The sequence below is a fragment of the Camelus ferus genome, chromosome 30 (assembly GCF_009834535.1).
Source record: "Camelus ferus isolate YT-003-E chromosome 30, BCGSAC_Cfer_1.0, whole genome shotgun sequence".
NCBI classification, from domain to species: domain Eukaryota; kingdom Metazoa; phylum Chordata; class Mammalia; order Artiodactyla; family Camelidae; genus Camelus; species Camelus ferus.
Window position 1 is genome coordinate 21,917,492 of NC_045725.1, and position 24,175 is coordinate 21,941,666.

The following is a 24,175-nucleotide window of genomic DNA, read 5'->3' on the forward strand; positions in this document are numbered from 1 at the left end:
CTGTAAAAACAGTATTAAAGCAAGCATTACTACAAGTAGCAGGTTTTTTTCCCTCCAAAGAATAAAGCAAAGCAAGGATTTGTTCTTGATGGCTTGTTAGCTTATGAAAACAAATTTAAAGTAATTTGAAGTACATTTAATGAGATGGAATGGCTTGTGGAATTGGTAGGCACAGAAGGAATGGTTTAACTTAAAACAAGTATGACTGAAGGAAGTAAGATACTTAGCTACGTGAAAACAAATTTTAAAAATTAGTAATAAAACTATGTAACTTATGTGTGTATATGTTTCACTTTTCCAAATTTTACATACACAACTTCAATTAAAGTTTTCTTTCCCTAATTATATCTTAATTCATCTATCCCCATGTTTTTATATACATCTATAAAATATATTAAACTGATTACTCCCTATTTGGGACATTTATTCAAGGTGCGTGTTTTCTATCAAAAGTCCCACCTGTGCTTCAGTATTATTTATGGATTACTGTTATTTTTCCCTCCCCACCTTTAGGGGGTAAACAGTCTAACACTGTGTGATAAGCAGTTTCTGGAGAGCAGGATGGCTTAAAAAAAAAAAAAGATACCTCCCCTGCTATTGTGCAGACTCCTGGGGTCTGTGGCCAGGGCGTTTTGTGTAAGGAATAACCCAGTGTGTCTTCCACCTGGCATTCTGACCGCGGCTAAAAATCAGTTTTGCAAACGGGAGCCGGTGTTTTGGTTAGGGGGGAGGATTCCTGCGAAGGACGGAGGCCATTGTTCCCTGTTGGGCGCTGTCACTGGTGCAGTTTCCAGTGGGGCGGGAGGCCTGCCTGGCAGGCAGGGCCGCCGGGGACCTGGTTGCCCGCCGGACGCGGAGGGAGCAGAGAACCAAAGCCACCGGAGCCGGCGATCCGGGAGACGGAAATGGTTTTCGTTCCCGAGGGGAGGTCCTCCTCCCTCCTCTCCACGGGAGAGGGTGTCGCCCAGTAGCTGGGGCTGCTCGGGCTGCCTCACTCGGCAGCCAGACTCCCGGTTAGTATTTCTGTGCTGCGCTCGGGTTTAAGAACTGTTTTCCTCCTCCTCTCCTTGTGGCCGGGTACCTGGTCCTTCATGTGTTTTGTGGTCTCACGTGGCTGTGTCCTTCCCTCACCTGTCCTTTGCCTCTCCGCCTCCGCATTTCTAGGAAGCCGGTCCCCGGGTCCCTGGGAGGGCTACAGCCCGGGGCAGGCCTGAGCCCGCGCCCCCCTCCCCGGTCCTCCCGCTCCCTCTCACTCATTACCATCCCCGGCTCCATTCATGCCTGGAGGTATGAAACCCCTTTATTTAGGGTTGAATTCACTGTGGAGTTACTGGGTGGGGAAAGCACTGACTTTTTTTTTTTTTAAATGCCAGTTCGATGTTGTACAAATTCTGTGTTTATTTTACAGTGCTTTGTGTTATTTTGCTGCTCTTCGCCTTAGTATGTTAGAGGAAATAATTGATAAAGGCAAATATCATTCTAACTTAAAAATGTCTGTAGTCATTGGTGAGTCATTGTGATTTTTCAGTCTCAGATTTTTACATGTAATTTTTCAGAGATGTGTTTTGAGTATTATGCGTGTCCAAATGCACAAACATGTGTATATGTATTCTTTTCACAGTGTGTTTTGTCTTAGTTTCAAAGGATGTTTGACAGTCCACCTTTTGTCCAAGCTGAGGACAAAAGTATCCTTTCCATGTCCCTGTGAGATACATATTTAAATAGACTGATATGGAGATGGATGGATGGATGGATGGATGGATGGAGCGAGCAAAGGACTGAAGGATAGGTGGATGAATATTTTTAAACCTGGTTATTTTGGGGAAAAAATAATTCACTTTTGGTTTAGAACCAGCAGGGTTATTTTTTTCCTTCACATTATATAATCTGATCATTAGTATTCTTTATAAAATATTCTTTAGATTTCAGTATTTAAATAGTGAACACTTTCACCTTCTACCACCTGCCTCATTGCTCTCCAAAACAGATTTGTAGCAGGTTGAAGGAAGTAAACAAAGTTCACTTCCTTCTTGATGGAATAATCATGTCAATGTGAATTTCTTGAAGGATGTCTTTATATTTTTATGATGATGGCTCTTTGTAGGTCCCTGGTATTATTCCTTCTGGTTGATAGCATGGAATTTATGGTTTCTTTTTGATGAATCATCTGTTTTATAAATACATCCCCTCCCCATCTAGTTTGGTTTATAGTATAGTCTCAAATAATTGACTAAATGCTTCTTATATTGCCATTTTGAAAATCTTTTAGCTATTTTGTTTATGATTAAAAAAAATTTAAGCAAATATGTGGGTTGCATTGTACTAGTAACTGTTAATGTTTCAAAAGACTGCAAAAGAAATTACAAGATGATTTCTCTTCCAGACGCTGAACCCAAAATGGAATGAAGAATTTTATTTTAGAGTAAGTTTTTCTTTTTCTTTCTTTTCTTCTTCTTTCTTTCTTTTCTTTTCTGGTTTTTTTTTTTTTTTTTTTTGTAATAGTTGTTATTGGTAGTTAGATTGTATTGCAATCCATTATATTGAGTGAAAGCTGTTAAATTTTTATCATGAAATTCCTTATAATATGAGAAACAGTTGGGTAGCTTCCTAATGTATCCCAAACTTTCAAAGACAAAAATCTGGACTTGTTTCATTTGGGGACATTCGAGTGAAACAAAAAGTTATCCAAAGACCATCTTTTAGATCTTCTATTCATATTTTTCTTTTGAAAAATAAGGTAAAATGTAATTAAAACAATAACCTAATTATTTCTATGAGACATGAGCCTAACAGAGCCAACATGATTAAAACCAAGCTAAAAATTACCAGTCATGTTCCAGTTAGGAAAGAAAACTTTTACAGTTAAAATATTCAGTGTGAGTGTATGTGTGTATTATAAATCTACTTCTGGAGTTTAAATATCACCAAATTAGGTAAAATTTCCTTAGGCTTTTATGTTTAATATCTAGAAGGCTATATGTAGAAATGACTTGAGTTCTATGGATTAATAGAGATGACTGTTCTGAGAGTTTTTGTGGTTGTTCCTTTTTTTTTTTTTGTACTGAAATTTTGAAAATATTAAAGTGCTCAGCTATTTAATGGAAAAGATTTTTTTCTCTTCAAGTTGAGTTAATTTTAATTGTCTGAATAGCTGTGGTATTAAAAACTGCTTTACCTCCAGACATGCTCCAGATGAGATCTGATTAGTATAGATTCCCAAAGGACAAGGTTACCATTAGAACCATTATAATTGGTCCTGATTTCTTCCTTTCAATCACAATAGTAGTTTATTTTATGTGCTCCAAACTTAAGACACTGTATACAACATCTGTTTTCTGTTACGTTCAGAGCTAAATTATGGCATTGGTATTTTAATACTTGGTGAGATCCTGTGTGTAGCCTTTACCAGATGTATTTTAAATTACTCTCTGAAGGACTGAAAAAGTGATGGGGCAGATAGGTGCTATTGGGCCCTTCGTTAACTCAGATACAACTTTCCATTGGGGATACTCCAGATGACTTAAACTTCTTTCCGTTTCACACCTTGGCCACATTTATGTAAATTGTAGTAGATCCAAGATTTTTTCCAACTTACCTTAGCTCTAAACATATATAAACTCTATTTTGTTTTTTGGCATTTTTAAAAACCGTTTTTGTTGTATTCATTGCACAGTTCTTTACTGAGCGTCTACTGTGTGCCAGCATGTGCCAGGACCTGTGGGTAGTCAGCAGCACACCTGTGGGTAGTCAGCAGCACACCCAGCAGCACTGGGCTGAGAGCAAGCCGAGAGGTCAGAAGCACAAGTCGTGTTCTCTGTTCCGTCAAAGGTTATGTCACTTAATTCTGCATGGTGAAGCAGCTGACACTTTGTAGCAGTAGACATGGGTCCCACATCTGGCTCTACCACTTACAGCCTTTCTGCCCCTGGAGAAGCTGCCTGAGGACTGGCACCCCCCCCACGGGCTCCCTTCTCACTAGGAGACAGGCATCCTCACTTGATAGGGCTGTTTCCAGGATTTACGGGCCACGATAGAAATGAGAATGCTTCCTACCACGTCTCGCACGTGGTTGCTACTTAACTAAGTGATCCTTGAGTCTGAATGATGATTCCTGTTATTTTGGTGAGGTTTGGGTAAAGAGACAGAAAAGAAGCAAAAAGACATCATCAAAAGCCCAGTAGCTCTGACGCTGACCCCACAGTTGCTGGAAGTGGGACCATCTTTGATTTCTTTGTCTCTCTAATGGTTCAGAGCTTGGGCTCTGAGGAAGGGCAGGCCAGACCGGTGGGCATCCTGGTTGCCTTGCATCCTAGCTGTGGGCTTTGGGCAAGTCACTTCATCATCTTGGTCTCAGCTCCTCCTTTGTAAATTTGAGTGACAGTTACACATCATAGGGTTGCTTTGAGACTAAATGAGATCACATGTTTTTGATGTTTAATGAGGAGATAATAGCCTAAAAAGTATTCACAGAATGGAAAAAAGCTGCTTTCCCTATTTTTTTATTATTATTATTATTATTATTATTATTATTATTATTATTATTATTATTATTATTATTATCATCATTGCTGTTATTAGCCTTAAGAAATTTCCTCAGGCATAGACCTTTGTGAGGATGTAGTCTTGGTCTGCAGGCATGAGGATGCCTTTTTAGGGGAGATTAAGGAACTTTTAAGAACTATTTAGAATTATCATTTCTTGTGTTAGAAAGGCAGCTTGAAACAAGCATTTCCTTCTTCTGGTATGCCTAAATAATAAGTGTAGAAATCAGGTATTAGAAAATTTGATTTAGTAGATACAGGATTTCCAGAAGAGCAAGTGGTTTATATTACACAATTCATTTGGGCACATTATAAAGTATTTTATTCTTTCAGTCTCTTATTTCATTCTTTGAATTATTTATGCCCATTTAAAAAATATTATTTTCGTCCTTTATAGGTAAACCCATCTAATCACAGACTCTTGTTTGAAGTATTTGATGAAAACAGATTGGTAAGTGGGTCCTGATTTTTAATTTTTGCTTCATTTTTTTTAAAAACAAATTTTTAGAGAAGCATCTTTTTAAAAATCTGTATTTATGTTGTATTTCTGACAGTATAAATGTCTTTCAAAATAACATTTTTTTTGTCCCATTACTAGTTTAATGTTCATAATTCAAACAAATATTTTTGTATGGGTAGGACAAAATTTACTTGTATATGCATATGTTTTTCATCATAGTTAATATTGTGAAAGTCACACCAGTGAGACATCAAACCGTACATGCTTCTGCTCTTCTGTTGGGGATAGAAAATGGTAGGCAAATCTGAGGGGCCGTTACTCATGTAAATGAACCTTTCAGGGTTTTTCTGTATCAGCCAGACTGTAAGACTGTGACATGTTCAATAGTGAATCTCTTTGGGAAAATAAAAATCTAATTAACAGTATATAGCAAAAAGTGAATATATATTTAGCAGGTAAATTAAGCTGTATTTAAAAAGTGGTATTTTCTCAAGGGAAATTGGTAGAAAATACCTTCGAAGAACCAGAAATCTGCCTGAGGCATAAAACTGGTACGTTCTAACATTTTCTATAGATTGATAGTTATGTGTATACATATATACATATATATGTACGTACATACGTATGTACATATATATATGTAACTGACATAACTTAGATTTCATTTTAGAAATGGAATTTCAGAAACAAAATTCAGAATGCTTGCTTAAAGCATGTTGCCAGATTTAACTCCCTGGAATGTATACATTAAGTATCCATGAGCCAAATGTTCCAAGTATGAAAATGAATATTATTATGATATGTTTAAGCTTTTAAAGTACTCAGAAGTGGTATTACAACTCAGTGTAGTCAGTTGCACTCAAATTTACTTTCCCTGAAACTTATGTACCGTTGTCCCTGAGTATCCATGGATTGGTTTCAGGACCCCTGCAGATAACAAAATTCAAGGATGCTCAAGTCCCTTATATAAAATGAAATGATATTTGCTTATAACCTACACACATCCTCCTGTATACTTTAAATCATCTCTAGATTACTTATGATACCCAATACAATGTAAATGCTATGTAACTAGTTGTCTACATGAGGCAAATTTGAGTTTTGCTTTTTGGAACTTTCTGGAATTTTTTTTCCCTAAATAATTTTGATTCACGGTTGAATCCAGAGTGCAGAATGCATGGATATGGAGGGTCCAACTGTGTATTATTTGCTCAAAAGAAATGTTTTTATGAAACCTTCTTTCTGCAGAATTCAACTGAAACTACAAGTTTTTGAATAGCTTGAGTTTAACACAATATTTGATCTGGAGGAGCGTTACAGTACAACTCATTTAATTCCCTGTTCTTGTAAATGAAACAGCTGGGTTTTGGAGCCCTTATGTAATTACATACCTGCTGGTCTCCTAAGTCTCAGGCCAGTGTCAGTGAATAGCGAGGGCTTTAACCCTTAGCATTGAACTTGGGAGTATATTTGATCTTGTGTGCCTGGTATTATTCTCCAAATTAGAAAGCCAACAGATGCTCGCCTACCATCCTGATACCTTTTCTAGTAAAATACGTGGATTCTCAGTGGCTTTGTGTTGAACTCGACATTTTGTACCTTGGGTGATACTTAGTACTGAATAGCTAAATCACTTTACCTCTGTGTATGAAGTTATTTTCTTGTTAAATCGAATGGAAAATTCTGCTTGAGGTTGCAGTTCGTAGCACTCCATCTCTCATCCAGCAAACATTGAACTAGGCAATGTTCAGCAGAGTAACAGTAAGTCCCTGGAGACACAGACAAAGCCACAGGCTAACCTTTACTCCTTCACTTATTGCGTATAAAATGCTTCTTCAAGGTGAAGAAACGGTCAGCTTTGAGGAAAAATTGCATCTTGTCAGATGTGTTTTAACTAATTATTTTTCTATTAAAGGAAATTCACTGTAAAAAAATTATTTTTTGTTTCCCATTTCCATTGTCTAAAAGAATGACTTGCTGAGATGACCTTGCTGTGGGCCCTCAACTGTACTTCCAAGCCAAAAAGGGCTTTGAATGCAGAGCTCTAAGAAATCCCATGTGAATACAAACTTTATCTGAAAAACTGTGTTTTATGTACCTAGCTTTGCCCCAGGCCATCTGCAGTGTTGTTACTGTGCAGTGAATGCTGCTGGTAGTGGTTTTTTCTTTGTTGGCTGTTAATCCAGCTAAGACAATAGGTGACTTTAGCAGTACTTGGCAGTTTCAGCATGACACAAACCGGCTCCCATTTCCCTCAGAGATCATTTTTGGCATTTAAAACACGTGCCTTTAGAAAACAGCTTCGGATATATGTAAACACAGGGTTAATTCTCCACACCTCGGTCTCCAGAGCTGTTGACAAAGTCATACTTTGCAGATTTTAAAATAAACTTTTTGTCACTCTTTGTAGCTTGGTATTCCCTTCCCCTTATTTTTTTACTCCCTCCTAAATAAACCTCTTTGTTAAATAACTGATGTTTCTGGATCATGAAAAAGAGTAAGTTTAAAACACACAGAATATCTCCAAGTTAGCTACAAATCCGATGACAGCTTTTTGAACGTGGACTTTCACTTTTATTACTTAGGTCCTTTTTGGCCCTCCACAAAAATAGCAGGATTCTATGTTTGTATCCCAACTGGGGTGATATTGCTGACTTCTTGCTGGGTAACGGTCAGCTCCGGGCAGCCTTTTTTCTGCTGGTATTTAAGTTAACTCATTTCAAAAACCACGTGCACACCCTTCTTCAGTTTTCCTTCTCTTTTTTCGGGGAGCGGGTATTGTTTTTTTTTTCCTCCTATCTGGCAGATGGGAGAGAATGTTTTCTCCAGCTGGGTTCCTTTCCTCTGCTACTACCATGTCTGAGAATCATATTATGTGTGAGATTGCCGCTGCCCCGCCCCTACCCCCATCTTTTAGGTGAAAAAGTGCCAGGAGGCAGACCACTGACTGGCAGTAAGTTCTGTCCCCTACCACTTATCTATTTTGTAACTTGTAGATCATGGTCTAATTATTTAGCACTGGAGGGACACTCATTCTGTGGGGTGTGTAATTGTATTTATAGTACGTTTTATTAGTTTGCATTCCATCATGGCAGTGCGGTGATATCATAAATAACAGAGGAACGTAACATCCGATTGCTCGTGAAAGGGTTTTTCCTGCAGCCAGGCATTTTCACTTGTCACTGTTTGGTTCAGTGGGAAAGGTGGTGGAATGCTGTGTGTGCTCCTGTGTTCGATGCCAGATCTCAGGCTCGCACTGGTTTGAGAGAGCCCCGGCGCCCTGCTTAGTTCGGGAAGAACTGTCCTGTGAGCGCGATGCGGTTAGATTTATAGCAGCATGGCTCGGAGTGTGTTTGCTGCCTTAGTCAGCTGTGAGAGCTCCCTGCTGGGGCCACTCCTGTCTGATGGAAAAGCAGCAGCTGGGAAGGTGCTGTTTCAGGCTCTTGCTGTTTAAAAAAAAAAAAAAAAAAAAAGAGCGAGAGGGGGGAAAACTCCACTAAGTCCACAAGCTGGCATTGGAGGGGGAGACGGCGGTCATGTGGTTCTGGCCATCCTACCCTCTGTCACAGTGTGGATGAGAGCTTTTTGCTCTTATCCAATCATGCCTGGAATGCCGCTTGCCACTTGGGTTATTTCTGCTATCTGTCGCTCTTGGTGCCGCAGTGCTAACGGTTTGGCAGATGGGACACTTTTTCTTGGAGTTTGTGTCTTTGGTTTTTGACTTCTGGCAGCGTCGGGCTTGTTGTTGCCGCTCGCCCTCTCCCTCCCAGGCCCTCTGGGCACCATGGCCCATCGGCTTCGGTTTCATTTTGGCTCTAGTCGCAGCAACACAGCCCCCGAATCAGAGATCCTAGACCAGGAGAGAGAAGACGACTTTTTCATGGCATTCCACACGCTCCCGCGGAGAAGCGGCCCTCACCCCTTCACCCCGAACGGAGCGGAGGACGGCGGAGGCGGCCTGCAGGGAGGCGTGGGCGCGCTCAAGCGCAGCACGTCCATGTTCATCCCACAGCTCCTGAGCCCCGTCGACGCCCGTCCCACCCGGAGCTCGTCCGTGCAGATCTCGCTGCAGCGCAAAGCGGCCGACGGGGCCCCCGAAGGGTGCGGGCCGCCTGAGGGCCTGGACGGCGACGCCGGCTTGGCGTCTCGGGGCGGCTGCTCGGAGCCCGAGAGCCCGGACAGCTCCCCTCCCAGGGCGTCCAGGGCCCCGGGCCCGCAGGTCAATGGCACGTGCGGCCGCCGAGCACCGGGCCCCGCGGCCCCCGACGGCCGCGAGGAGGCCGAGCCGTCGGCCGCCCGGGGGCCGGAGGGCGGCGGCGGCGGCGGCGGGCTCCGCATCCAGCACCGCGCCTCCAGCGCCGACGTGCGCCAGGTGAGGCTGACGCCCTTCGGGGCTGATGGCCAGAGCAGCCCATCGGCGCCGGAGCCCAGGCGCTGGTCCCTGCAGCACGTTCCAGATGCTTCTGGAAGTTCCGGGAAGCGGTGCTTTGTCTTCCAGTTGCAGCAGCCGCAACCTGGTGCGCCGGGGCTGGGTGGGGACTTCAACTTCGGGTTCACTGGCACCAAGGGGGACAGGTTGGTAAGGTATCCCCGCATCCGGCTAGAGAGGAGCACGTCGTACCCCACGCAGCCGCGAGCCGAACGCGGGAGCCCAACAGAAGAGCGCGTTCTTCTGGGACACCCGGAGACGCCGCCTCGGGGCCGCAGGGTGGCTCCCGAAATCCACAGGACCAACTCCGTGGAAAGGTCGCCGCAGGGTCAGGGCTGCACGTTTAAGATCAGGCAAGATCAAAATGCAGGGCAACAGCATTTCAGGATTCTTGTGACTCGGGGGCCGGAGGAAGCTCCCCAGAGCCCCGAGGAGGATAACGCCGCCAGCTCTGGTTCCACGGGAGCCGGGGCCCCGGTAAGTTAGCATGCATTTCCGTGTGCCGGCTGATCGGAAGGGACTGATTCAAGCCCAGCAAGCTTATTCTGCAGCATAATTAAAGTAAACTCCATCATTCTCCCTTCTGGGAGTTTCCTTGCCTGGGGCCAGGGTAACTTAACGTTTCGCCGAGTTCTGGGACCCTGATTTGTGGTCCAGCCTTTGGTAGAGATCCATGAAACGAGTTAGCATTTCAGAAAATACCATTTCCTCAGGTCCTCACAGTCAGATAACTGCTTTGAAAATCCAGACAACCCTTTCTCAGTTTTTCCTTCCTCCTGAATAAAAAAATTTTTAAACTTTGTTACTTAAGTTGATCTGCCAGTGCCCCAATGCATTGACGTCGGAGATGCATTTAAAAGCTGTCTACAGCTACAGCCGGTGACACTACTTTGCTTTAAAAAATAATCAGTTCTGATACAAGGGGGACAATCTCGCCTTAAACTTGTCTAGTCTCTTAATAATTGTGTGAAAAGTTGGGCCAGTTTTTTCTAATGTCGTTTTAGCTCTGGAGGGCCATCCCTGGTTATATAATGTATTGTCTTAGTTTTTTCATCCCATTAAGTAATACTGAACAAGGGTCTTCATACTTGTGGGACAGGAAGAGATGTGTTTTTGGAGCAGATTGGCTTACAGGCCAAGGCGAGGCAAAACTGATTGGGGACTTGTTAATGGTCAGATTGCCCAGCCCTGCAATTTAACACTGCCCACTTGAGCGTCTAAGCTGGGCTGCTGTATATAGCATAGTAAGTGCCCTGTCTCCAGCTGTGGAAACAGACGCCCTGCAACAGATTCTGGCCTTTCTTGCTTTGTGTTCTTGCTCTCTCCCTTTCGGTGAAATGGAGCACAGAAAGACAGCTGCTCAACCCCACTGGGAAATGATGACTCTGCAGCTTGTATAGTTCGTTGGGGGATGAAAAGTTTCATCAGTTCGCTTTCTTTTACTAATAATCACTAGCCATTGAGTGGTGGGTTGTTGTTGTTGTTGTTGTTTTTAAGGGAAAACTCCTTATATTTTGAACTGGAAGTTTTCTCCCCCTGAATTTCGTGATTGCTGGTTTGAGGATATGACTCTGAAGTATCTAGGAGACTTTTGGTCTGGGTTTCAGTTGTAAATTGTGACTTTTCAAAGTGAATGGCTCAGTATGGCTGTGGAATTGTATCATCTTTTATTGCTGTGTATTGAGAGGTATTTTGGACGGTTTGAGTAAACTTTACCACTGCTCCATCATTGGTTTTCACCATTTTAGAGGTATAATCAGATGCTAAAGGCAAATATTATATTATTCTTGGTGTTATATAACTGTTTCTTTTTCTTTTCCCTTCCATAAATCCTTTTCATTATTCCTAGCCCCTTTTATTAGGAAATACCTGAGTGCTTTTTCTTAGCCTGAACCGATACCGTTTTTATAAAATGGTACAAATTTCAATAAAATTTTGATAATAACTTGTGACCTTCAACCCACGAAAGTTCCATCACAAGTGTAGGCTTCAAGGGGCAGTACAATTCCACGCTGAATTTGGACCACTTGCCACATGAAGATTGACAAAATCCATTTCCTAAAGCTTTGATAACTTCAGATACTGTACTCAGTTACAGCATCAGAAATTTAAATCATTTTGCAGTTAAATGTGAGGTAGGATGAATTTACATAGTTAGTCTCATTTGGTTTGAAGTTTCCATTGTAATTAAAAAACAAACATACCAAAGATTACATGTAATTTACATACAAAGACCATTCTAGCCATCACAAGGACCATACTGGGGAAAGCAGAATTCTTCCAATTAGGAAATGTAAGTTCTAGAATAAAGAGCTTTTCTTGAAGATTAAGTCCCATTTCATCCACAGCAGTTTTCATTTTCATGTCTGTATTTTTGTACACTTACATAAATTTGTAAGTGGTTGGTAGGAAGCTGGTTTTCTTTTAGAGCAAAACTTCATTCCTTCAAGAAGCAAAAACAAAACTTGTCGCATAACGAAACTGTCTGCTCCATTCAACACTTGGTCTGCGTTTCATGCTGGCAGGGGTGTTAAGTGTAGGAGCAGCTGCCGCGGCCTTATTTATCTTGAGGGAAAACATTCACTTGGGCGTCTACAGTCTGGCTGCCACCAGGCTTTTTTGACGTTTCAAGTATCTGCTGCTTTGGTCCGAAGGACATTTCATTATTCGTTTACATGAAAAATCGACTGCAGTCTGGTTTTTGAATGATGTCAAAAATCTTTCTTGATGGGGGAAAAAACCATTCCAGATTCCTTTTACAAATATGCTCGTATTTCATGGTCCTATGCCTTAGACCGTATTATGAGGTTAACTTGTTGAGTACTTTTCTGTCTGTGCCTCTCAAACATCTAGTCATGAATTAATCTAAAATGCATCATGATTCTAAAAAATGTTAATCAGAGTCCTAGGAAAAAATACATTGGAAGCCCTTGGGACTGTAGATTTTTTTCCACCCGGTCTGACACCTCAGAAAAGTAGAATTGGTTCTTACATTTATTGGTTCTAATCAGTTATAATATTTCAAGATCTCAGTCAGTTCAGTTTGTGGCATATTCATGGTCATTTAATGGATCATTTCGTTATTTTCTGAGATTAGTTTTTTGAATTCCTGAGTTTGGTTATGAGCTTCTTAACTGCATGACAGTTACCCTGAGGCAGTGGGCTCACCATTTACCAGCATTTGTGTCCACTTTCAACACACTTCCATGTGGAATGACTGCAGGACTCTGTGTCTTAAAGGCTTCAGGAGCCCGTTTTCTAATCCCATTATTAATGTCACTAAGTGTTTAAGGTCCGCTGGGTCCTTGGAAAGTTTCTGGGACTATCTCAGTTTCTTGCTGACACAGAATTCATAACATAAGCAGACTTAAAAGGGCCCAAGGTGGGGGGGGGCAGAAACACACATTCTGACACCCACTGCATACACGTTTTGATTTCCATCCCAGTTCTCTGAACTTGTCCCTGTGCCTTCTCATTGGACAGGCACTTCTTAGAAGTAGGGTAGTGGTCTTTTGTGATGAGAAATTCCTTTTGCTGAGCGACAGAGGAGTACCCCAACTATTTTTGGTTCGGAGGAATTTTAGTTTGAATCTCTTTCAGAGAAGTGATCTGACTGTGCAGAACGTTTTTGACATGTGTTAGTTGGTATCTCTTTTTTACCTTAAAAAAAATAATTCTAGGACTTTATGTATAAATCACACCTTTCTTTAAAACCATGATGTAGTGGAAGAGAAAAAAGTTAGTATTCCATCTTGGTTTCTGGTTGGATTCCGTAAACTTTTTTCCCCTGGGTAGCTCTCTCAATGTGGTTATATATGAGAATATTCCTGTATTAACTCTCAGGGATGTTTTGAGAAGTGTAGGCAGTGCCATGGGTGTGTGTGTATACACACAAACATACAGGACTTGCAGGTGATAACTCATGTTTCTGTAGCAATTGAGAATTTGAAGAGTGCCTGCCTTTATTTTGCTTAGTCTGTATAACCATCCCACGGTCTCACTCGGCCTTCCCAGCCATCATGTGAAATAGTTTACTGTTTCAGATGTAGGTATGTGATACTGTCATTAGGTGTGACAACTAGTATTCCATCATATCTTTTTGTGTATATGTAATGGAAATTTTAAAAATACATGTATCTTTGCACAGTTAAAAAGCCTATGTAGCCAAAATGCAATTTAGTGCTTTCTGTGATGGGACATTTTAATGTTGAAAGCTTTAGAGGTGCCTTGGATTTGGTGCCTGGGAGCACTGCCCTGATGGACGGGACTGGGCAGATTGTTGACTTGTCCTGGAGGGGTTAGACTCCCTCATCAGTGAAAAAGGCTAAAAACATCCGACTCACAGGTTTCTGGTGAGTTTTAAATGAGGTGTTTTTTCCCTTCTTAACCAGGTATCTGTAATGTGCAAGGGAGGTAATTAGGTTAACTATGAATAGTCGCTTTTTGACCACATAGCATTAGACACAGGGCAACATGGATTTAAGGCATACCTGGAAATGTTTACTTCAGTGACAAGCTTTGATGTCCTTCGTGCTGTCATCTCATCTTCCCTGAGTATTTGCCTCTTGGATAATCAGCATCATAGAGCCTTAACATTGCCCTGTGATGATGCAGTCCTTGAAAAGATTTGAGTTCATGTGTGGGCTATGCATTGTAGAAAAGGACCTTTAATTGTGTCTGCTCCATTGAATTTTGAAACTTAAAAATATTTCTGCTGGCATTTCAGGCCCCTTACATTTTTACCATGCCATTTTGATTATGTTTCTAGCATGCCATGTTTCCAGTTAAGTTGACTTTTCCTCCTATAGGCTGTGGCTTTTAAGCAGCAATTTAATGTTATCTGTACCATGTTGTCTGGTTTACAAATGAGGGCAGTATTTGGGAATAGGCTTTATTAGATACTCCTTTTAGAAGGGTTTCATAAATGCTGCAGCTGCTTCTCTTGGCTAGCTTGGAGGCAGAATTCCTAGGTATTGAAATAAATTCACAGTTTTTAATACATGCTAATACGAAGATTGTTCTCTCTGCATAAAAGTTCGCAGTACCAGAAGAAATTTACTCTGTGTAAGAATTGTCTTAAATTTAGTACATGTTTGGTCTGTCTGCATAGTCGATGGTTTAAAATTGAGGCTAATCTAAATCGTAATCTATTGGTGTAATTTGAAATGATCAAGTGGATTTTTTAATAAAAATAATTAACTGCATATTATTACTGCTAAGGTGAATTAATGCCATAAGTATATTGACCTTCTTAAACCCACAATACTACTACTAAGACATTTGCAAAAATGAGGAAAAAGCAGGAAATTCATAAAGTTGTTGAAACTGTTGATTAAATGCACGAATACCAGAATATCTGGTAGAAGAATGCCAAAAGAAGCTCGGGAAACCCATTCCCCACCTGGCTGGTGATCATTCAGAGGTTTAGTATCCTGTCTGCGATCATCCAGTTCCCTCAGTTCATACCAGGCAGCATAATATTCCATGTCCTACACAAGAGAGGATGCCAGGACAGTCCACCTGCTGTGTGTACTCAGCTCCCATTTAAAGAGGAAAAAAGCCTAAAAGGATAGTGTTGAAAATATTAGCTAAAATACATGTTGCAGGAGCTTGGTGATTTTTCTGGGCAGATGGAAATTATTGAAAGATTTTTAGAAATAATCTTGACTCAGTATGCATCATGGATACATGTTCCCAGTGGATTTTCCTTTTGAATCTCCTTTGATTTTTTTTTTTTTTTTTTTTTTTTTTTTGGCTACTGCTTGTTTGGGCAAACTGGGATACAGAGGAATATAGGAGAATAAGTAAGTGAAACAGGTGGCCTGCCTGAGTGGGCCTGAATTAAATTGTCAGTGTCCTGACTGTTTTGTGCTGTGTCCTGAGTTGACACCTCGGTGGTCTCTAGGCATCACCACGTTTTAACAGGAAGTTCAGCTTTCGGGATGGAGGATGAAGTAGATTGAATTTCAAGAAGCCTGCTTTTTATATACCCTGATCATTTTAGAATCAGGGACTGTTGTGGCCCTTTTGAATAGAGTGCTTCATGTGAAGGGAAAGGTTATAAAATGAAATGGTGTCATAAGTTGCATTGGAAGGGGTCCTGCTTTCTCTGGTTTGACTGTTGTGACCACACTTAGTGTTTCGATACTTCATATGAGTTCTTTTAGGCATCTGCCCATTCTTTGAAACCAGTCAGTGTTTATTTTAGTGATAAGTACTGTGCCCTTTACCTAGTAAGCAGGAAGTGAGGGAATTCCTCCAGGAGGTCAAGACCAGCCTTTTCCCAAGCAAATCTGCCTTTCACGGGTCCCTGGAATTTACGTGGCCTTCTTTTGGGACTTAATTTTTATAGATTGGAGTAACTGAAATGGCTTTTACTTCCCTCATATAATAACTTTGAGGAACCTGTTTTCAACCCATGAGCTTTTATTCTGTTCTTCTTTCCTTCTGGGAGGCTGGAATAGGGTAGGGCACTATTACATGAAGTATATGATGACTCAAATAGTTTCATAGATACTACAGTTTCTTTTTCTTACTCTCTGTAGGTCGGTGCAGAACTGACAGACTTTTAAAATGCATTTAATGACCCATTTATGTCCTAACTCATCCATTGCCTTGAGAGCATTTTGAAAGCTTCATAATTATACCTGTTGAGGATTTTATTTCATATTCTTTTAAAGTACATGACTAGGTATTTGACTTTTGAAGGGAGATAAAAAGCTGCTGTGGTCCAGATTTTTTTAATTGAGTTGAATAGAAAAGTTGAGGTGGCGTAGGAGTATTGGAACATATCTGCTAAGTTCCAGCCAAAAAACCTCACACTTCTTCAAAGTGGGGAGCTTTTCAGGCCGGGAGCTCTGCTGTAGCACTAACGAGTCTCAGACTTTTTCCTAAGGAGTTAGGCTGAGTTGAGCACTGCACACTGACAGCATTGCTCTGACAGCGTTCTTTGTATTATCTGTCTCATGAATAAAAGTGCCTAAAGGTTACTGTCTCTTCAGTATGTATTTACTGATTATGCTTTTCCACTTGAAAAAAGAGATTCTAAATTGTAATGTAATTTTAAACATGTTAATGCAATTTTAATATTTAAATTTACTTCATCTCTACAGAAGCTATGGTTTTTTAATCCTGATACAATATTCTGCACATTGGCATATATTATGAGGATGCCCAGATGCTGTAGCAAAGGACAAGCAATGAATCTAGTCTTAATAAACACAGTGTGCCTAAGGGCCAGCCTGCACCCTCGGGGGAAGTTATATTAGCAGAAGATGCTCCTGTGTTCTGCAGTATGGTATTCTTCTCTGACAGATTATGCAGGAGTCATTTTTTAAATTTTATATTCATAAACTTACAGAGCTGTGAGTTTCCTTAGGAATTATATAGGCCAATTCCTTCCCAGATTAAAGATGAGGAAACTGAGGGCATTATTTTCACAGTTACAGAGAGTATCCTTTTTATCCCACAAGTATGCAATAATTATTTTTGAATATATGGCATGTGAAGTACTCTACTTCCTAATATTGGAATACAGAAGTTTGGGAAGCCTGGGTTGTAGAACTTTCTGTGCAGCAGACTGGACAGCTGAGATGAGGCCGGCCCAGAGGGGGCACTGATTCTCGGTAACAGGCACAGTGCAGGTGCTGACACCCAGCACTGGCGACGGGGGATGGATTGCTTACACATGGGACAGGATGCCGTGGGTCATGATGGACAGGAGTGATGTCAGGAAGGGGAAGATGGGGACTGGACCCGGAAAGGAGACCAGGATTTGTGTCAGTGGGAGGGGCTGTGTTTGAAAAACTGAAGGTAGAAACCAGCAGTGATATGGTTTCCATTTTGCCCCCAAATTTCCTTAATCATGATTAGCAAGTTTCAACAAATTGCTTTTAATGTGGAAGGCTACTGAAGAATTTGGGGGCATGATTATCAGCATCAGTAATTCCTCTTTCCCATCAAATGTGGAGTTGAATGAATCCCTTCCTTGCCTGCCTTCCTGCCTGCCTGCCTGCCTGCCTTCCATAGAGCTCTTCTGTGAGCACCTGCCCAGGGCCAAGGACAGAGAGACAGCAAGACAGTTCTTGCCGTTGAATGGTGCATCCACACAGGAATTAAACAGATGCCTGTCACTTTCATGGTAATGTCACATTGTAGGGCCATAACTGGAACAAAGAGGAAGCTTTTTCTCTGCAGATTTGACTCTGTTAACTTTATACATACGCTAGAGAATTCATCCTGAGGAAGGGCTAAAGAAAAGAATATTTAATGCATGTCTCTGCATTTCTTCCTGTTTGAAATATATTTTAATACAAGAAAATGTTAACCCTTACTCTTCTTTACAATATGGGAACTGTTAATTGTGTACAGTGCACACACTTAAATATCATATGCATTTAGATTTAACAAATAAGGAAAATAAACCACAGTTCCACCACTCAGATAAACCATCTCCACTTTTGTGTGGATACAGTCACTAAATAAAACTCATAACATTGATTGAATCTAACACCTAAACCTAGCACTAAGATAAATTTGAGATTTACCTAAATCTAGATTCTTAAATAATTTCATATAAAATGTTTCATACTGTAGGATAAGAAGCAGTTTTTTAAAAAATGAGTATCTGATCTGCAAAGGATGATACATTCCTAACCTTGGAAGCAGAAAAGGAAATCATGAAAGATGGACAGATTCAGCCATATTGAAAGTATTAAATGTCTGAACCGTGAAAAAAAGTAACTCAGAAAAACAACAGATGTTTTTCTTAGTGATTAATACGATTTTCTTACACAATATATCTTTTTAGCGTCTGTGAGTCTACTCACATATTTTGACTGACAGACCATTATCTATCTTGTAAAAAATTCTAGTAAGTATTAGAAAAATACTGAGTTTCCCCACTGTCCTGATCCACTCAACCTCTGCATGGACAGGTAGATACATGTGGGCAAATCACACAGAGGAATTGACAATAAAGGCATAAAGGTCCAACCCCCAAGTTGCGTCACTTTGTAACTTTTACTTTATAAAGCTGATAACCATAATACATGAAATTGGGAGAATTTGTGGTTGAAATAGTCTACTCAGATTGCTAGTGGGTAGTTTTCATGGATTTGACTTGAGAGTGATTTTCATACATTTAAGTATTTTAAGATGATAAGGTAAATTATAGGTATAAAAATTCTTGTGTTTTGAAATATTGGAGTTAATCCAAATGAAGTTACACAGAAGCCTTTATAAAGAGATTTTTATTTTCTTATTAAGTGGGTTTGCTTTCCATACCATTACAAAGAGGAGATAGGTGGAAAGAAGTGGGTTTAGGATTACCTCCTACTATTAGAATAATTTGGCGATTGTGCACTTAAATTCAGATGTGAGCCATCAGGCCTTCTGGAAAATGAGTGCTCCCTTAATCTTTCCTTCAGTATCGTTCCCACCTAGAGTTTTAAAATTTGAAATTTTCTTTTCAGCCAATACGTACATAGAATAGATAAGCTGAATTTTACATATCATTTTATTTTGCTTATGAAAACTGTCACAAGAATGTGTTTCCTGAAGTTCACATTATTAAGCACTTTTAAATATTCCGATTCTGATTGTTAGGTGTTAATCCCCAGAGTTTAGATTGCCACTTAATTTGGAGCTTAACTTGCAATTTACAGAAAATTGCATATATGTCGTATTTGAAAATCAAAGAGGCTAAAATTCCATTACTCTTCAAATGAAGACCTGTTACTTGAAGAGGTAATGCTGGAGTCAGTTATTAAAATACTTGAGATAATTCTAAGGAACCCAGACTTGGGTCTCTAGGAGGACCACTGAATAAGTGGTGTGCTGTGTCTTGGCAGAGATGTTTTTTTATCACATCTACATTTTAAACTTGTGAAGGATGCCACGAGTTTGGGGGATATAGCAACTATCCCTGTACCCAAGGAGCTGATCCTTTATTGAGAAAAGAGTCACAAATGAAACACAATTCAAGCAGCATTAAGTGTGGTCAGTTTCCTTTAATGGTTTATTGCTCTCAGAGAGCTGCTGATCTAACACAAGAACATTGAGAAAAATTAGGAAATAACAATATTGACCTCATCTGTGGAACCCTGGAAGAGGATCACATGCATGGACTGAGTACATACTGATACTGATCTGGGTACCATGATACTTTAAAGGCCATTCGGTGACTCTGGAGCCAGAGGTAGGCATGACTGATGGACAAGACAGCTTGTGAAAAGAGACTAGAAGGAAACAAAAAGTTCACCTTGGAGAGCAAGATGCATGCCTTCATCTAGAAGAAAAAAGTTGAGGGTCTTTTTTTTTTTTTTTTTTTAAATCAAGTACTAATTAGAAATTTGGATGGGGGTAGTTTAAACAATGTTGGAAAAATTTATTGCCGCATTCTCTCCCCCATTTGATATTGCCTTTGTATTGAAAAACAGGCTTAATTTGAAGGGCTCAGGCAATAATGCAATTAAAATTCTGTACCCAGTGTCTGTATCCTGGTACTAGAACAGAGAAAACCTGGACGGGAGGGTTCCAGGTGTTGAGGATGTGTATTTCAGTGTGTTTGTTTTATCAGAGTATTTTGGAGAGAATTGATCTCAGGGTGAAGGATATGGTTGTGTGATTCTGACTCATGGAATCACAATATTTACTTATATCTTTTCTGGAAACCTCCCTGTTTCTCATAGATGAACGTTTTTTTTTTTTATTGCTTGAACGAATGGGTGGAACTCCCCAGATGGACTGTCTCAGACTAATAAAATGTGTTCTGTCATTAGTCGATGAGATGATAATCATTTATTAAATGAACTGAGTGCCCTCTGCATGCCAGACACCATTCTAAGGTCTGGGTGTATACAGCAGTGAACACCAACAGCAAAAATCTCTGCCCTCACGCAACTTACACTCCGGCAGCAGGGAGACAGATGAACAAAGTAATTGGATAAAAATCTAGTATGCTGGATGATGATGAGTGCTACGGAGAATAGCAAAGAGGTGGTACGTGGCATCTCCGGTTTAGGGTTTACAGGGAGCAGTCAAGGCAGGCCCCCCTGAGATGATGCTGAACAAGCCGGGCAGGTAGCTGGGAGCAGGTCATTCCAGCCGGAGGGAAGAGCCAGTGCAAAGGTCTTGAGGTCCAAGTTTGCCTGCAGAGTAGGAGGACCAGCATGGAGGCGAACATGGTACAGAGGGATGGGATGTGTAGGTTTTGAAGCCGTGGGTGTGAGTGGATCATGGAATGTCCCTGTGGAGACACGGGGATGGCAGGCACAGAAAGGGTGAGAGGAGCGACATGATCCCACTTACGCCTTCACGGCCAAGGCTGGGGAGGCCAGTGTACTGGTGCCTGTCACCTTAGGGGGTGGCAGAGCCCGGGCCCTGGCCTTTGCTTCTGTCCTCTTCCACACATTTATTTTTCCAGCTCCTAGGAACAGTCGTTGATTTTCTTAGGCATTAGTCTAACCTCAGTACTTAGACTGTCACTTCCATGTTGCAGTGCTTAGAAAATGGGAAGCGTTTATTCTCCTTAAGCAAGTGTTATTTCAAGATGCTTTCTGCTGCCTGTGTCATGGCAGGACGTGGGTGGATTTATTTTTGCAGTTTTGCACCAGCGAGTCTGCTTCTGATTTGCAGATCACATTTATTATAAAGCATATTGTCCATTGATGAATAGTGTGTGGGCTACAAAGCAGATACACAGATTTTAAAATAGCTCGTTTATCCTGCAGGCCTCACCCCCGGAGAGAGGCAGGCCCTTCGGAAGTGCTGTCAGGGGGCAGGGGGATTTGCATCTCTTTTCCCTGATTTCTCCGGTCATTGTGTTTACCCTCTGGTTCATCATGTGTTTCCTTGATGGACTGAGAACTTGAAACACGGTCACCATCTCAATTCACAGAGAAGACATGAAACAAGGAGAGAATTTTTAAGTTGCTGCTAAGGGAATAGATGCTCCTTTGTCTCAGGGACTGACAGGTTCCCTGATAATGTGGGTTGAAACAGAGGCAAATACCAGACGTCGTGCTTTTGCTGACGTCCTTCCTGTAGGCATCCAGAAAGTGGCCACAGCCAATTTATCTTCGCTGCTTTGAACTGACCAGCTAAGGCTTGCACAGAGGTTCTGGGTTCAGAGAAGCTGATGGTTCTCAGAGAGCGGAAAGTTCCATTAGAAAGTGCACCTGGGAAAATTGTCTCAGTCTCACAACCAGGAAGGGGTCAAGGGCAGGGTATGGCACTGTGTGGTTCAGAGGCACCTCCCTTACCAAGTGGAGCCCTGCAATCCGCTGATCTTTGCTCCCAGAACCCTCCCTGCAGATCGCTTTTCCTTTTGAGCAGGTTTCTTATTTTGCCGAATATGTTGCAATCTTCCCTCAGTGGCCAGGTGGCATGTGTTGGAATGCTAGTGTGTGTTGCCAAGCCAAACAGATGCAGGAAGATTTGCCTGAAGTCGGGGGAGGGAGGGAGGCAGAGCTGGGGGAAGTGGGAGGGCGGTTGTGTTGCAGGCAGGGCAGGACTAAAGAGTATTTATCTGCAGAACAGAGGTCTAACTAAGGTTTAATAAGTTATTGCTCAGAAAATCATCCTAGGCTCATGCAAGCATTTCCAGGCCTATTGAAGGCCTCTTTTTTATTTCCCACCCTGCATTCAGAATGGTGTTCACATGGTTCAACACAGCAGGAAGAATTAAGTATTAACCTTCTGCCCAGTGCAAACCACTAGTCATCAGATTTTTTATTTTAATGTAATGTATTGTTCTTTTTGCCTATTTAATAGGTTGACTCTTAGTGGAATGGAATCTGCCAAGGATAACACAGACTGGATAAGGAGAATTTCACTGATTCTGATTATCCAGCTCATTAAAGGACCCCATGGCCAGAAGTGGATATTGGTTGATTGTCATGGGTGGGGGTAGGGCATGGTGACCCGGTGACTGATGTGCACTCAGGGTTGAGGACAGCCAGTTTAAGAAGTTAATGCTAGTTTGACAAGCCTAAATCTCTAAATCTTGATTTGGTTAATAACCTTTGGTGTAAATACTGACTTAGGGCGTGTATTCTCACACATTCTTCCCTCATCACCCCAGATACACCTTTTGTTTGTTTATGCAGTGGCTCTTGCTGGAGGTGGGGGTGTCCTTTAGTGGCTCAGGCCACAAAGTAAATTTCCATTCAAAGGAGGCTGTACACTACCTGTGTGTTCAGAGCAAGCGTGTTCCAGTTGGATGTTTGCAGTGTATGTGGGGAAAAGCTTATCTCCCAAAATAGCTTAGAAATGAATAATTTTCTCAGTTTCCAACTGTAAGAAGTAAGTGAAAGTAGGATTCTAATTCTAGACCGGCAAGACCGGTCTGTTCTGTTATCTCTCACCTGCAAATAGGACTTTTCTACAGGTAATGAAAGTTATTTTCCTTCTGTAAATATTAACTGAGTGCATTTTTGTGGCTTTTGAAAACTCCACTTTTTGAAAGTGTTGACCGGGTGTCAAATTTTCATGAACGTCAAACAAGTGGTAATAGGTGGTTTCTTCCCTACAGTATTTAAGGCAGAATATTGAAGATGCAAAGGAACATAAAGGTTTCCTGGGCTAGTGGCTCATTTTTTAAATAGGAAAGTGTGTGGCTTGTCCAGAGGGGCACAGGAAGGTGGTAGCAGGGCTCCCCATCAGGTGGCCTGATGCCCAAACCACTTTCGTTCTTGCCACACCAGTACAGGGGAGTGTTAAAGGTAGCTCAGTCTTGGCTTCTGGAGCCTTTTGCAAATGAACTGTCCAAGGATAGTTCACACCATTCTGTTGCCCCTTTTCATTCCTTCTTAAGTAGAACATTATAAGCATATTTCAGGAATTTTTTTTAACTCCCTGTTACCCTCACAGCCATGGATTATTGTGTAATCTAGTCATTGTTTATGTAGATTTTTATTAATGATGCCATCAGGGCCCAGGAAAGTATATAATACACTTTGCTTCATCATTAAAACTCTCAGGACACCCACGAGCTTTGCGATGAGTTTGCTGCTTATGGTTGCTTTCCCGTCTCTCGCTCCTGTCAATTACCACGCCTTGTAGCTCTCCGCAGGGTAGCCCTCCTCCCTCTTCTCACCTGCTAGGGGCTTAGAAGGTGTTTAGGCAAGCTTGTTACTATTAAATAGGCTGAGAGTGAGGATTTGAGTCTTTTTGATTAAAGTGCACATGATCTGTCTTTTGTCTTTCTCCCTCAACCCCTTTGCCTGCTAAATTCTTTTTTTGTCCTCTTGGAGCATGTCTGGCATCAGATTATTTTAAGATTTAAGTTTAAGAATTCAGTGAGAGAGAATCTATGCCAGGTAATTAGCATAGTTCCTGACATATCCTAGGCTTAATCAATGTTAGCTGTTTTTATTATTATTATTCCTACTGAAAGAAAAAGTATAAATTCTTCATAGATGTTTTGGGATTGGATACCCAGCAAACCTATCACCTGAATCTATATCGGCAAACATGTTTGTGGGTCTTCCTATTTATTTAATTACTGTCTGGGTTTTGTCCTTATCCTTTAAGGTTAATGAATTTTCTACTGGGCTGGACATAAGAACCATGAAAAAATAATTCAATAAAAAGTAGTCTTAAAAAAGATTGTACAATTCACTAAACTACCAGGTGTCAGCAACTTTATGAACTTTATGACTCTAAATTAAAAGGACTTGTCAAGGGTTGGTGTTTTATTCTTTTCTTTTTAAAAGACCAAACCAAGATCACTTTGTGATAATA

At 41.1% G+C, this 24,175-nt stretch overlaps 1 protein-coding gene across 16 annotated transcripts in view; it reads left to right on the forward strand.

Moving 5' to 3' along the window:
• The window catches only part of NEDD4L (NEDD4 like E3 ubiquitin protein ligase), a 299,160-nt gene that overhangs the window by 162,509 nt on the left and 112,476 nt on the right, over positions 1-24,175 (forward strand). For 8 of the 16 annotated variants that reach the window (XM_032470627.1, XM_032470629.1, XM_032470630.1 and 5 more), the window contains 2 exons: positions 2,384-2,422; positions 4,939-4,992. In XM_032470627.1, the coding sequence (XP_032326518.1) occupies positions 2,384-2,422; positions 4,939-4,992 (93 nt within the window). Of the gene's footprint in view, positions 1-785; positions 1,014-2,383; positions 2,423-4,938; positions 4,993-9,306; positions 9,908-24,175 lie in introns of those variants that run through there. The other 8 variants (XM_014557682.2, XM_032470625.1, XM_032470631.1 and 5 more) reach the window with 7 other exon arrangements.